The 11498-nt window shown below is 40.9% G+C and overlaps 1 protein-coding gene across 1 annotated transcript; it reads right to left on the bottom strand.

Moving 5' to 3' along the window:
• Window positions 1–2480: 2480 nt before the first annotated feature.
• Window positions 2481–11187, bottom strand: nherf4a (NHERF family PDZ scaffold protein 4a). The gene is made up of 10 exons (XM_030107681.1): window positions 11095–11187; window positions 10945–10997; window positions 6319–6380; window positions 6023–6240; window positions 4890–4961; window positions 4589–4721; window positions 3414–3550; window positions 3130–3337; window positions 2699–2895; window positions 2481–2615 (listed from the first exon to the last, which is right to left on the bottom strand). The coding sequence occupies exons 1-10, from the start codon at window positions 11185–11187 to the stop codon at window positions 2481–2483; spliced, it is 1308 nt and encodes a 435-aa protein (XP_029963541.1).
• Between the last annotated feature and the right edge of the window lie 311 nt (window positions 11188–11498).

Raw genomic sequence — 11498 nt, 5'->3', positions numbered from 1 at the left:
ACAGCGAGGTTGACAGCTGCTCGGAAGGCCCCGTAATGTCCCCCGGCGAGGCGCTGCATAACAAAACTGTTCAATCCTGGCGAACATGAGGAGAACAAGTGCAACGCAGCGCGGATGTTACAGGAAAGTGACACAGTGAGGAAGTTCAGACTCAAGACTGCGTGCATCGAGGACATCTCTCTTGGCTTTGCATTAAAACAACAACAATCGTCATCTGACTCTGCATGCTGGCACTGCTCCCAATATCAGCTGCCTAATGCAGACATGCAGATATTGTCAGCAATATTTATATAAACACAATGTCAGTATGAAGAAAGGAAATTGGCTTTCCGGTTTGTCAGCTTGTCAGTCATTTAGGTTTTAAAAAAACATGAAATAATGTAGAAAAAAGTCTCAAAGGTCTCCTCATGTTTTCCAAAGATAAATGACTCTTATCTTTGCTGGCATGTTTTTCAGTTCAGTGGAGTTTAAATGTTTCGACTAATTTTTTCACATGATGAACCTCTAGTCGTTTTTATTTCACACAGTGAGAGTCTGTTTAGTTTCTCTGAAACTTTCCTTTTTTATCACCTATGTTGCTAACTCATTACATTAATTCCATCTTTATCTGGGGGAGACTCTGTCTTCACAATATCATGTTTTCTTCAATGCATTTTGAACGGTGAGTTTGCACACCACAACAAAATTCACTCCTGTCACACATTTCTTATAGACCAAGTCGAGTACCAGCAGAGGGAGACATAACAAAATTACTGAGTATGTTTATGGCCATGTGGAGTAAATTACAAAGTTAGTTGTCTGTGAATTGAACAGAATCTGAATTGTCTGTTTCATGTATGGATAGTGTTGTCTTGAGTGACTTCATGACACATACTGGGTTCAAACACTTTGTTTACACGGTTTCACTTTTGAGTTTTATTCATGCACCATTTACGATGGTAAAATGATTGATATCACAGTTGCTGTAGTACTTTTACCAATGATGATGTATCTCATGACATGATTGACACGATGAACTCATAATCAAAGATCATTTATTCATCCATCAAGAGTGGAACCTTGAACTCAGTCAAAACCATTGATTGGATGTTGACACAACCCAGTTCTCAACATAGAAATATGAATAGAACAGGACACTATACACTAATATAAAATAATATAATGTTATATATTACAAGCAATAATGTCTACCAGTTGATCAGAATGCCACAGTACATGTCATATTATAGTACACATTTTGAAATTACATAAGTTATTCAAGATTGAATAAATAACAAATAAATTATTGGGGTTTCTGCATTGACAGCGTACCTGCACAGAAGGCAGCAAAAATGGATGACCACCATCTTTTTTCTTTTGTTTGTGGGTGACTTTTAAATATAAGAAATGGGAAAAGACACATGTAGTTTGCAAAAAATAAAGCTTATTTGTTCTGGAAATTCAGCTGAAGAGCACATTTTCTGATGCAAAAACAAGCTTCAAAAGCAGCTGAACTGTCATCACAGGATCTTTAGGTAGCATCAGTCAACAATTGGTGAGATTGGACAAATACGACCTCCATGAAATGTTTGAAGAAAAAGGCTTTTTTGTCTGAAAAGTAAGCAACCATTAAACCAACCAACTAACCAGCCAACGCTTGTTAAATGGTACTATTTCAGACATAATCAAATATATGATGGCATAAATATATCAAAAAGGGTGTTTAGGGTGGACTGAACATTTCACTTCACAGCTTAGTCCAGAAAATATACTGAATAGAATTTCACATAAAATGACCACAAAAAGAAAAGAAGTATTAAAATGCACAGTTTGTGATCACAGTTTATAAAACACAGACGACATGCGGTCATACTGTTGGTGAGGAAGACGGTGCAGTCCCTGAACTCAGAAAACAGTTTAACTTATCATCATTAATCCCTTCAAAAACAATCTTATAAAACAGGACACAAAAAATGGCAAAACAATCTCTTAGATGTGGAGCTCATCCGTGGTGTTCGCTCCTCATCATCACAACAAGGCGTTGGCTGTTCCATTTGACAGCTGAAAAAAAACCACAAATATAAATTTGCTTGCAGTAACCACATGTGATTTAAGCTTTAACTTGTTAGAAATTTATAAACATTATTTATAGTTAATTTCCTCTACATTTGACACATTCATGCAAACAAGCTTCACACCTATATTTATGGAACTGTTTCAGGATGAGCGTTCAAAGATATTCCTAGATTTGGTTCAAGATCAATAAATCAACACAAAAAGTCTTTGGAAACTTGTCAACACAGTGGAAATATACAGCAGTCAATCCTGATGCTAACAGTCAGCTCTGTCCATGGGATAAAGAGAGACAGCAGGTAGCATCTTTGGTATTTTTTAATCTTTTTCTCATTTCATAATAGTAATCAGGTATCAGTACCACACTGCCAAGTGTATTGGTAAAAGAGTATAGAGTATTATTCCCAGCTCTGATCATACCTGTGTGTTTAGACTTCCTGAGTTTTGTGTGACGCTGTCTGAGCAGACTCCGCGGACAAGTTTGTCTTTGCCTGCGTTTCCCCTCGGCTCCTCGCGCTGCACAGAGAAAACTGCTCATGGAACAACAGCGGAGGGAGATCTCTCTGTCAGAGAACAAAGATGGGTTAAACTCCTGATGTTGACTCACACTCAACACTGGCAAAGATTTTGACATGAGTCGACTTACTTCTCTGTAAAAATCTCTTCCAGGGATAGACATAGTGGTGAGGGTGACTTTATCGCCGCTGCGTCTGATCTTTCTGACAATGTCTTCATGCGCCGCGGTCTCTACCAGCTCCCAGTTGACAGCCAGGAGCAGGTCTCCATCCTCCATTCCTGCAGCCTCAGCTGGACTCTCCACATCCACATCCCTCAGGACATGAACTGCACCGCAGGGGGCAGGACAGATCGGAAGGTTTACTTAGAATCACCTGATTATTACTCACAGATCTGTTCTGTACTCTGATGCTGAGGTTGTTAGATCGGCTGAATTAAGCTAATGCTGCCTGGCAGAGGTAACCAGAGTCATCTTAATTTTTTTTCCCCTAACTGGTTATGTAGAAAGGCCCTCCAAATAGTTTCTCCAAATGTCCAGTGACGGGAAAGGTAAACTCTTACCTAGCCGCCGTGATACCGGCTGCCTCTCCTGCCTCAAAAAAAAGCCATATCCATCGGGTCCTTTCACCAGGTGTATGGTTTTAGCCATGTGCAAGAGGCCGCTGCTCTTTGCCACGGTGGGCAGGAGGGGCATTTTCCTCCTGATGTAGGAGTGGTGAGTGTTGATATCCACAACCAGCACCGTCACCAAGTCCCCGCTCTTCTTCACCTGAGAAACACAAAACGCCACACCGTCAGAGGCGCGCTCAGTCCGACGAGGCGGACGTGAGAGGATGGATACACACGATTCTGTTGAGGGAGGTGTGTGTGAGCGTCGACGCCATGACTCCATTGATCCACATCAGTCTGTCTCCACTGAGGACTCCAGTTTTCTCTGCCGGACCATCAGTCACGGTGCTGATCATGAACTGGCCTTTCTGACCTGGGGGTACATCCACACTGTTATCATAACCCTGGTCACTGTCATCACTCCTGCAGGAGGAGGACACTGGTATGTTTTGCTGCTAGATCAGCGGCAGTTTGTTAGATTGCCCGATTCAGAGGTTCTAAAATAATGGAGTGTCAAGTTTCATCTTTAAACAGTAGTCGGATGATTTTATTAGTAATAAAAGGTCTTTTAATTACAATCTTTTGTTACTTTTATTTGTCGCTTACAGTTGGTTGTGTTCCATTCAAGTGCACAGCTGAATTATTGTACTCTAACTTGAGGCAGTTATCAAACAGTTTGAGTTAATTTGATTCAGACTGATTCCTTCATGAAGTCAAATCTGTTGGTGGAAGAAATGTGTTCAATAATTTGGGTGGTAGCTGTGTTATAGCTGAAGGTAGTGGAAGGAAGATGCTCTATAACCAAGACGTTAGAACCTCTTCAAGAAACAGATTTGTGATCCAGTGAGAACAAGAAGCAGCAGCAAATCAGAGATTAAACTCCCAACATACTAATGCTCATGTTAATTTACGGATGCCAATGCATCATAGCTACAGTGGATACAGGCTGCAACATGGAAATTATACGTCTTCCAACCACAGACAACAGCTTCAAGTGAAGGTAATGCTGAAGGTAACTTGATTATTGCAGAAACAGACAGCAGTTCTGCAAGTGTTTTTAATGTGTGAATCAGTAACAAGCCCAATGAAGCTTCTATAGCTGTACATTTCATATAAATATCTACCATGGGACTAACAAAAAGTAGAGGTTCTCAGAGTAAATACTCATCTATACTTGAGATGAGATACATATACAGATATGCACAAAGGGTTCTACTCATAATTAAAGGTCATTTCATGTGCTTTTCTCTCTCCATAAATCAACAGAGCAGTACCACTAGCGACCACCAGGAGCCAATGTTGAGGTTAGAAGTTAAAAATAAATGTTTCAAAGTATAAAAGCAGTGAAGTGCAGTTTAGCATTATCTACATGCTCAGTTTCTTTTGAACTGGTCAAAGCAGTGTCAGGTACCGTTCACTGGAAGGATGGTCATCCCCAGGCCCTGATCTGGGTCCCGGACGATGTTGCACAGTCTGGGTTTGGACCAGCCCTCTCCTTTGACGGCTTGTGCCAGAGTCTGCAGATCCACATCCGAACACACTGCCTGGAGAAAAGAGACGAAACTCACTTTACCTTTATTACACCCAGCCTGTCAGCTGTAACACAGTACAAGAGCTGCAGTTTGATACGTATTTTCAGTATCAGCACACCAGGTTAACAATCAGCTAATGTAATGATGTCTAATAAAAATAAAAAGATCTTCCTGTCGTACCTGTTCGTACTCCTCTCTACTCAGAACCATAAGAAAAAGGTGAAAGCCACATGCCTGTATCGTCCTCGTAACCTGTAATGCACAAAACACTCAGTCATGTTTTTCTACAAACCGACGGAATTGTTTAACTTATTAGAGCTGTGACAAGGATGCGGGAAAAAGGATCTATGTTTGTTTCCACCATTCTTACATCAATTACAGAAAAGTACTTTGTGATTTTTTTTAACCTGAAGGTAATTTGAAATACTGAGACTAATTTATTTACTGATTTCATTTTCATATATTTATGCTTTACAGCATTTCTTTAATTCCTTTAATCTTAAATTAATAAAAAAAAATATTATTGTGATTAATATGATAATGATGATGACTACAGTGATTCCTTTATCTCAGAATAGCCAAATTCTGTTCACTGAGAAATTAGTAACTTGTGCTATATAATATTTTTCATCATCTTTGCCATTATTTCATATGTTTGATTGTATCTCTCAGGAAAAAATAATCAAAAATAAACTAAATATGCAAAAAACAAACACACAAACGAACCCACACACAAAAAAAACTGAGATTACAGAAATGATTAATCTTGTTCGGTGTCTGACAAAAATGAGACTTCGTTTGTGCCACAGTTTTTTAACAGCACATTTTTCGATGTTCAAGAGAACTTAGATTTTTAAAAAATATTCTACATCTCTATAATAATTAGACTAAACAGCTCCATCTGGTGGCTGGTGGACATGATGACAGGTACAAAGTGAGATAAAACTAGACATGGGTGGATGTTCCTATAAAAACATTGACAAAATGTGATCAATTTTAATTTTTATCATAATGATAATCTTAATTTCATCATATTTATGAGAGAAATGATAATTAGAGATGGCTATGAAAATTTTCAAAAGCATGATTTTAAGTAGGTTAAGTGCCTCGACTATTCAATGCTTTGGATTAAACTAAAGAGGAATCATTCCCACTAAGACAATTCAGACCAGTCAAACACCGGCACAGAAATTTCCCTTTTATTTAGCTGTTACAGTGTTGCCTATTTTGAAGTTAATTTGCTCCACTGGAATAAAACAGTAATTCGTACGCAGATGCTTGGGTGGACAGGCTGAATGTGACTTAACACTGACCAAGGAGAAGTCCGTGTTTTCCACAGACTCCTCGTTGACCTCCAGCACTCGGTCCCCGTCCCGGAGGCCGCTCTGGTCTGCGGGACTCCACGGCTTCACGTCGGTGATCTCAAACAGACGATGCGGCCCGCTCAGGTCCATCCGCAGCCGAAAGCCAAAGCTCTGATCGGTCAGGCGCTTCAGGTGGCACAGCCGGGGCAGCAGGCAGGCGTCTGGCTCTGCTCACAGGGAGTGGGGATGGTTAACTCCTAGCTGTTTGAGGTGTTATGAAGGTTTTAGTGCCAGTCAAATCTCACCAGGGTCATCACTGATGACGAGAGCCGGATTATCAATCCCTTCCTTTGGATTGAAGGTGAAACTAAAAGAGAAATGAAGGTCAGTTTCATAGAATTTCTTTAAAATGAGAACAGATACACCAAATCAAATGTTTGAATAGATTTTTGAGTGGTGATGGATGATTTTACATTCATGTTGTAAAGTAACACTATCAGTATAATTTTCTTCATTACTCACTGCAGTGCATTAAATTAACATTATTTTACCTAAAAATAAACAGAGATAGACAGAATATCTCAGTTTCATCACGTGACTCTCGCGAATGCTAATGCAATGCTACATTCCAGTAAGAAGAACCAGTGAGGAGAACCAGCAAATCATTCTCTTATGCTCCATTTAGGGGACAACGGTTCAAGTGAAAAAGCATCATTTTGGTGTTTTCGTTTCAGAACTGTATTGCGTTTACACTGCATCATGTTGAAAATGACGCCTGCCAGAAACGATGTTGGTTGTTTTTGTAATGAAAGCACTATCGGCCACCTGCCATAGTTGTTACTGTCAATCTCCCCGCGCACGTGCAGAGGGAATATTTACTAGTGCACGTGCACAGTAGCAGCATTTAAGAAAAGCTGTGTTTTTCTTCGTTTCCATGGAGACAAAGTGAAAGCAAGATCATAAAGTTCCAACTTAGGAACCTTTTTCAAAAAGGTGTGTTTTCAGTGACTCCGAGCACAACGTGGGAAAACGTGCACTTCTGAGAGTATGTGTGAAAAGATTCACACTGAAGTGGATATGATGAGATATTTAATTATGAAGCAAACTGAAAGAAAGGTCTGAAGGTACTGAGAGTCTTTCTGCTGACTCAAACGATCACATAAACAACACTGGAGCTCTCGACATTCCAGTGTCCGGCGCCATGAGTGAAGATAAGGCGTCCTCCACGTGGAGACGACAGTTCAGCTCTTATCAGTGCTATCAAATTTTGGCCATCAGTGCATGGCATTGGCAACAAAACATGCTGTGGCAAGCTTGTGTGTATCCTCTGCTCGGCGAGTGATAGTGAGAATCAGAGAGATTAATGCTGAAGAGAGATTTCAGTGCTGGCATTGAGAAAGGGCATTTGATCAGTCAAACTCACCGTGGAAATTCCATCTCATCCTGGCAGCCTGTGGAAAAGACAGCAGCACTGTGAGTTACTTGCATTTTCTTTCAGCCGTGGCCAGCCCTCATTAAAAAGTGAACTCCCACAAATGTATCTGTTCTCTAAACTGCTGTTTCTGATCTCCATGGCCTCTTTCCAAAGAGCCAAAGTCCCATTAAGAGTGGCAAAGTTTATATTCAAAACCTTTTCTTTCCTGTGGCACATCCCCTCACCGTTACCACAAATACAAAAAGAGGTCTAAAAGAGTAAGTGGGAAGTGGCTGAGCAACCGCAATCATTAATGTAAACAAAAAGGTAATTTTGACTCCAAAAGATTCAAAATATCAGTTTCACACGCGACGTAAAACAAACTGACAATACCACACAGGATCCATGCAGCACTGAGCAGATGAATGAAATGAAAGTTAATTACAAAGTGCTTTTCATATGAAACAATTCAAAGTGCTTTACAGGTTAAATGAAGATGGTGTGAAATTACAATGTATTTAGTTCAGACCTGTTTCAAAAACTTCTATCCAAACGTAAATGTGATGACTGCAGAGGCAGATGTGGCATTTACCCCTCAACTTTTTTTTTTTTTTTTTTTTTTTTTTTAGATCAATGTAGAGCATTTTAAGCTACCCACTGGGAATTAATTTTCAAACTGCATTATCAACGAATATAACGATCATTTGCACTCTCACAGTCATTCACTGGTGTGTAGTCCTATAGCAGAGAGTCAGGTAAATAAGTAAACACAGATGAACCATTAATCTCAGTCCTCACAGGCAGTGACACACACAGACGTGGGTGGAGCATTCGGTAAAGGTCCACAAGAAAACACACTTCAGAAAGTTGCTTGCGTGGGAGTGATGAAGTAAAACACTCAAGTAGTGAGTAACTGCTGGGAATCCTTGTTTGTGTTGTGAAGTTTGTGCTGAAATCATTTTAATGTGCCTCTCTGAAATACGGATTTGTTTTAATTAGAATCGTACTCAAGTAAAAATCCTGCTGCATTAAAGATACTTGCTCAAGTATGATCAGTGTTGAGCAAGTTGGTTACTTTTTAAAAGTAATTAGATAGTCAGGTTTGAGAGGGTTACTTTTAAAATGTATCCCCCTACAGATTGCTGATTACATGTCCTAAAATGTAATCTGTAACATATTCCCTTGGATTACTCAAGTAAAGTAATGCATTCTAACCACCTCGCATCCCTCGCTATACAGTATTTGAATGCACTATTCTTCCATGCGCCTAGGGGTCGTGTCCCTCTTTAGAGGGGCATGCTATGATGACTAAATGGAGGATTGATACAGTTGAATCTTGGCCGCCTTTACAAAAAACAGAACAAATGCAAGTGAAAACTGTCATAGATGTCTGGTTACATGACAACAATGCGGTGCCACACAAAACGCGACGTGTCTGTGGGAAAAGGGGAAAACGTTCTGAAATGCTGCTACCGCACATATGCAAACCGGCTGATGTGATTAGTTCTTCTGCACATACGAGTAGATGGACAATAACAACAATGGCGGCCTCCAGAGTGTCATGACTCCCAGTCCATATCACCCTGAGACTAGTTCAGAGTCACCTGTAATAACAATCCAGCTCAGCCTCTGACCATCAGCGACCATCTACTTGCCATGTTTCAAGTATATTGTTCTCTGTCACTGTATGGTTTCTTTGCAAAAACAACCAACAGTGCCAACTGTCTGACATGCCAAATTAATCATTTTCAGCATTTCTGACATTTATGTGTAAACAGATCCTCCTCAATAAACTGACATGTCAATGCGAAACCTTTCTGACACTGAAACACAAAAATTATATATTTTTTTTTGGTGAATTTGGTTTACACAGACTACAGAAAACTTTTCTCCCTCAACAAGTCGTACTTTTGATCATCTAAGTTTGTCAGAGCAGGTAGCTGGTGGAGTGTCCCCTCCAGCCCCTGTGTTTATGCAGTGAAAGGGAAACCTGCACAGATTCGAGCCTTGATAAGATTAGACAGAGCAGACTTCTCTTATCTTCACAGTTTACATCACACGCAGTGACTGTGCTGATCCCTTGCGTACTGTATTTGTGAGAATGGACCATCTGGCTGTTTGCAAACACAGAGATTGAGACAGAAACTCAGCAGATTGCCTGAGTTCAGCGTGACTCATCTTTACTTACACCAACATCTCTGGCAGCTCGCGATCGAGGAGATGAATATTATTCAAGAAAGAGATGGAACGGGATCGGCATTGGTCTCCTTTGAACAAGCCCTACGTCACCTTTAAGCCTTCACATCTCGAAACCAGTGTCACTCCTGGGTAAACTGCTGCATCCATGAGAATGACGGTCCTAGCTAGACAGCTCGGCCACTCAAACAGAGCAAGCATCGTATCTTTATCAAGGAGTGTTTACAGAGGACTCAAAGCTGATCGTGATTAGGGGCATTTCCACTGGCCGAACTCAGAACACAAGAAACCAAGCAGTGTGAAATGGATCAAAAACAATGCTGACGGACAAACAGGCACGTGAAAGATTGAGAGCTGTATATAAAGCAGAGAAAGGGCTTGACGAGACGTTCAAAAGGGAATCAGACACGGGGCACACAAGGGCAAAAGTATGTGGCAGAAGGCACTTCAAGCTCCCCAGGAAGAGTTGGGGGAAGGAGTGGGGGACATGGACGTCTGCTGTTTTTGTAATGAAAAAAAAAAAAAAAACACATGCCATAGAAAAACAATATTCTACAAACATGATGGCCTTGGTGCACATGCAGAGTAGCAAGGTCTCTAAATGTGCTTTTTCACCAATTTCCCTTGAGACAGATCCTTTCAAAAAGTTGCTTTTTCAGTGGATCAGAGCACCAATCAAAAGACATTTTGAATTTAAATTTGTTTGTTTTTTTTTGCAGTGTACACATTAGTTTTTTTTTACTCCAGCAAAGTAAGAATGTGGATTATTGTTATTATTTTTAATATTCAAGTTCTTTTTTTCCCCTTGAGATAAATTTCACCAGTATGTGGCCCTTAATCTAAAATTAGTTTGACACTCCCGCTTGTCTCCGCAGCTTCTCTAAATCTCTGCTCAAGCAGAAAAACCAGCTTGTGTGTACAACCTTTCCCACAGCCCTGTGTAAATACGACACAGGAACCCTTCAGATTCACCAGCGATGCGGCCTTGAGGAGGCCAATGGTCAGGGAACGATTATCTAAAAAATGCAGAAAGGGAGTGAGGATGGGCAATGTTTAACCAGGAGCACAGCAAATGGAGCCACAGTTTGATCCAGTCTTCTAGAGGATCTGTAGGACACGACAAGACACAGAGATGCAAAGAACGGGCAGGAAGAAAACACCTTTACCTTCAGCTGAAGCTCAGATATGAGAGAGATCTAACCCGCAACCATGAAGACGACCAGTGGAGACGAACACCAGAACCAAGCAGCAGTGGAGCTCAAATTTGAATAGGCAAAGCAGCAAAAGTCTGAGAAGCAGAGAGAGAGAGAGAGGATCGTACCTGTGGAGGCCCTCATGGAGTCCTGAGAGTGAGTGTTTCCCCCTGGAGAAGCACTTGGATGGACAAAGTTCAGGGATAATAAAGGAGTCAGTCAGCAGGTAAGATGGTGCCTCCTTTCTCCACAGCCGCCCGGGTTAAACATTCACTCACCGCAGTGTGCTGAACGTCCCGCTTTGTGATGGGAAACTGCAGCACTGTTACAATATATCTCCGGGAATCTCGGTACAGCGGTTGGGCTGCCATCCTGAGCGAGATTCAGACCGCGCTGTGTCAGCTGGCGGCCCAGGAGCATCTGGTGGGACCACGACGTAGAGTTGAAGTCAACACCCCGATCCCAAGACGGCCAGGTGTACTTGAGACGGCCTTAAGACTGAAAGACTCGAGGAACTGATGGTCTTGCATGGAAGTCATTATAAAATGGATGAATTTAACTTTGGCCTGGTTAAATGATGCTGTTTTCAAGTGAAAATGGAAAAACTTTTGTTGCATTTTGGGTTTCTGTTTACACAACAACGGTACTCAAATCCACTGAAAATGCAACTTTTTGATTCTGT

Source organism: Salarias fasciatus, chromosome 14, assembly GCF_902148845.1.
Source record: "Salarias fasciatus chromosome 14, fSalaFa1.1, whole genome shotgun sequence".
NCBI classification, from domain to species: Eukaryota; Metazoa; Chordata; class Actinopteri; order Blenniiformes; family Blenniidae; genus Salarias; species Salarias fasciatus.
The sequence above is the reverse complement of the archived record's forward strand: the minus strand, read 5'-3'. Positions and strand labels throughout refer to the sequence as shown.

What these genes read in the sequence shown, in the direction of transcription:
- nherf4a (XM_030107681.1), bottom strand. Translation starts at nt 11,187, where the DNA reads ATGGCAGCCCAACCGCTGTACCGAGATTCCCGGAGATATATTGTAACA. An exon ending in GGGACGTTCAGCACACTGCG is followed by an intron (nt 10,998 to 11,094) that starts GTGAGTGAATGT and finishes TGTCCATCCAAG; the next exon opens with TGCTTCTCCAGGGGGAAACA. An exon ending in CGTCATCAGTGATGACCCTG is followed by an intron (nt 6,241 to 6,318) that starts GTGAGATTTGAC and finishes CCCTGTGAGCAG; the next exon opens with AGCCAGACGCCTGCCTGCTG.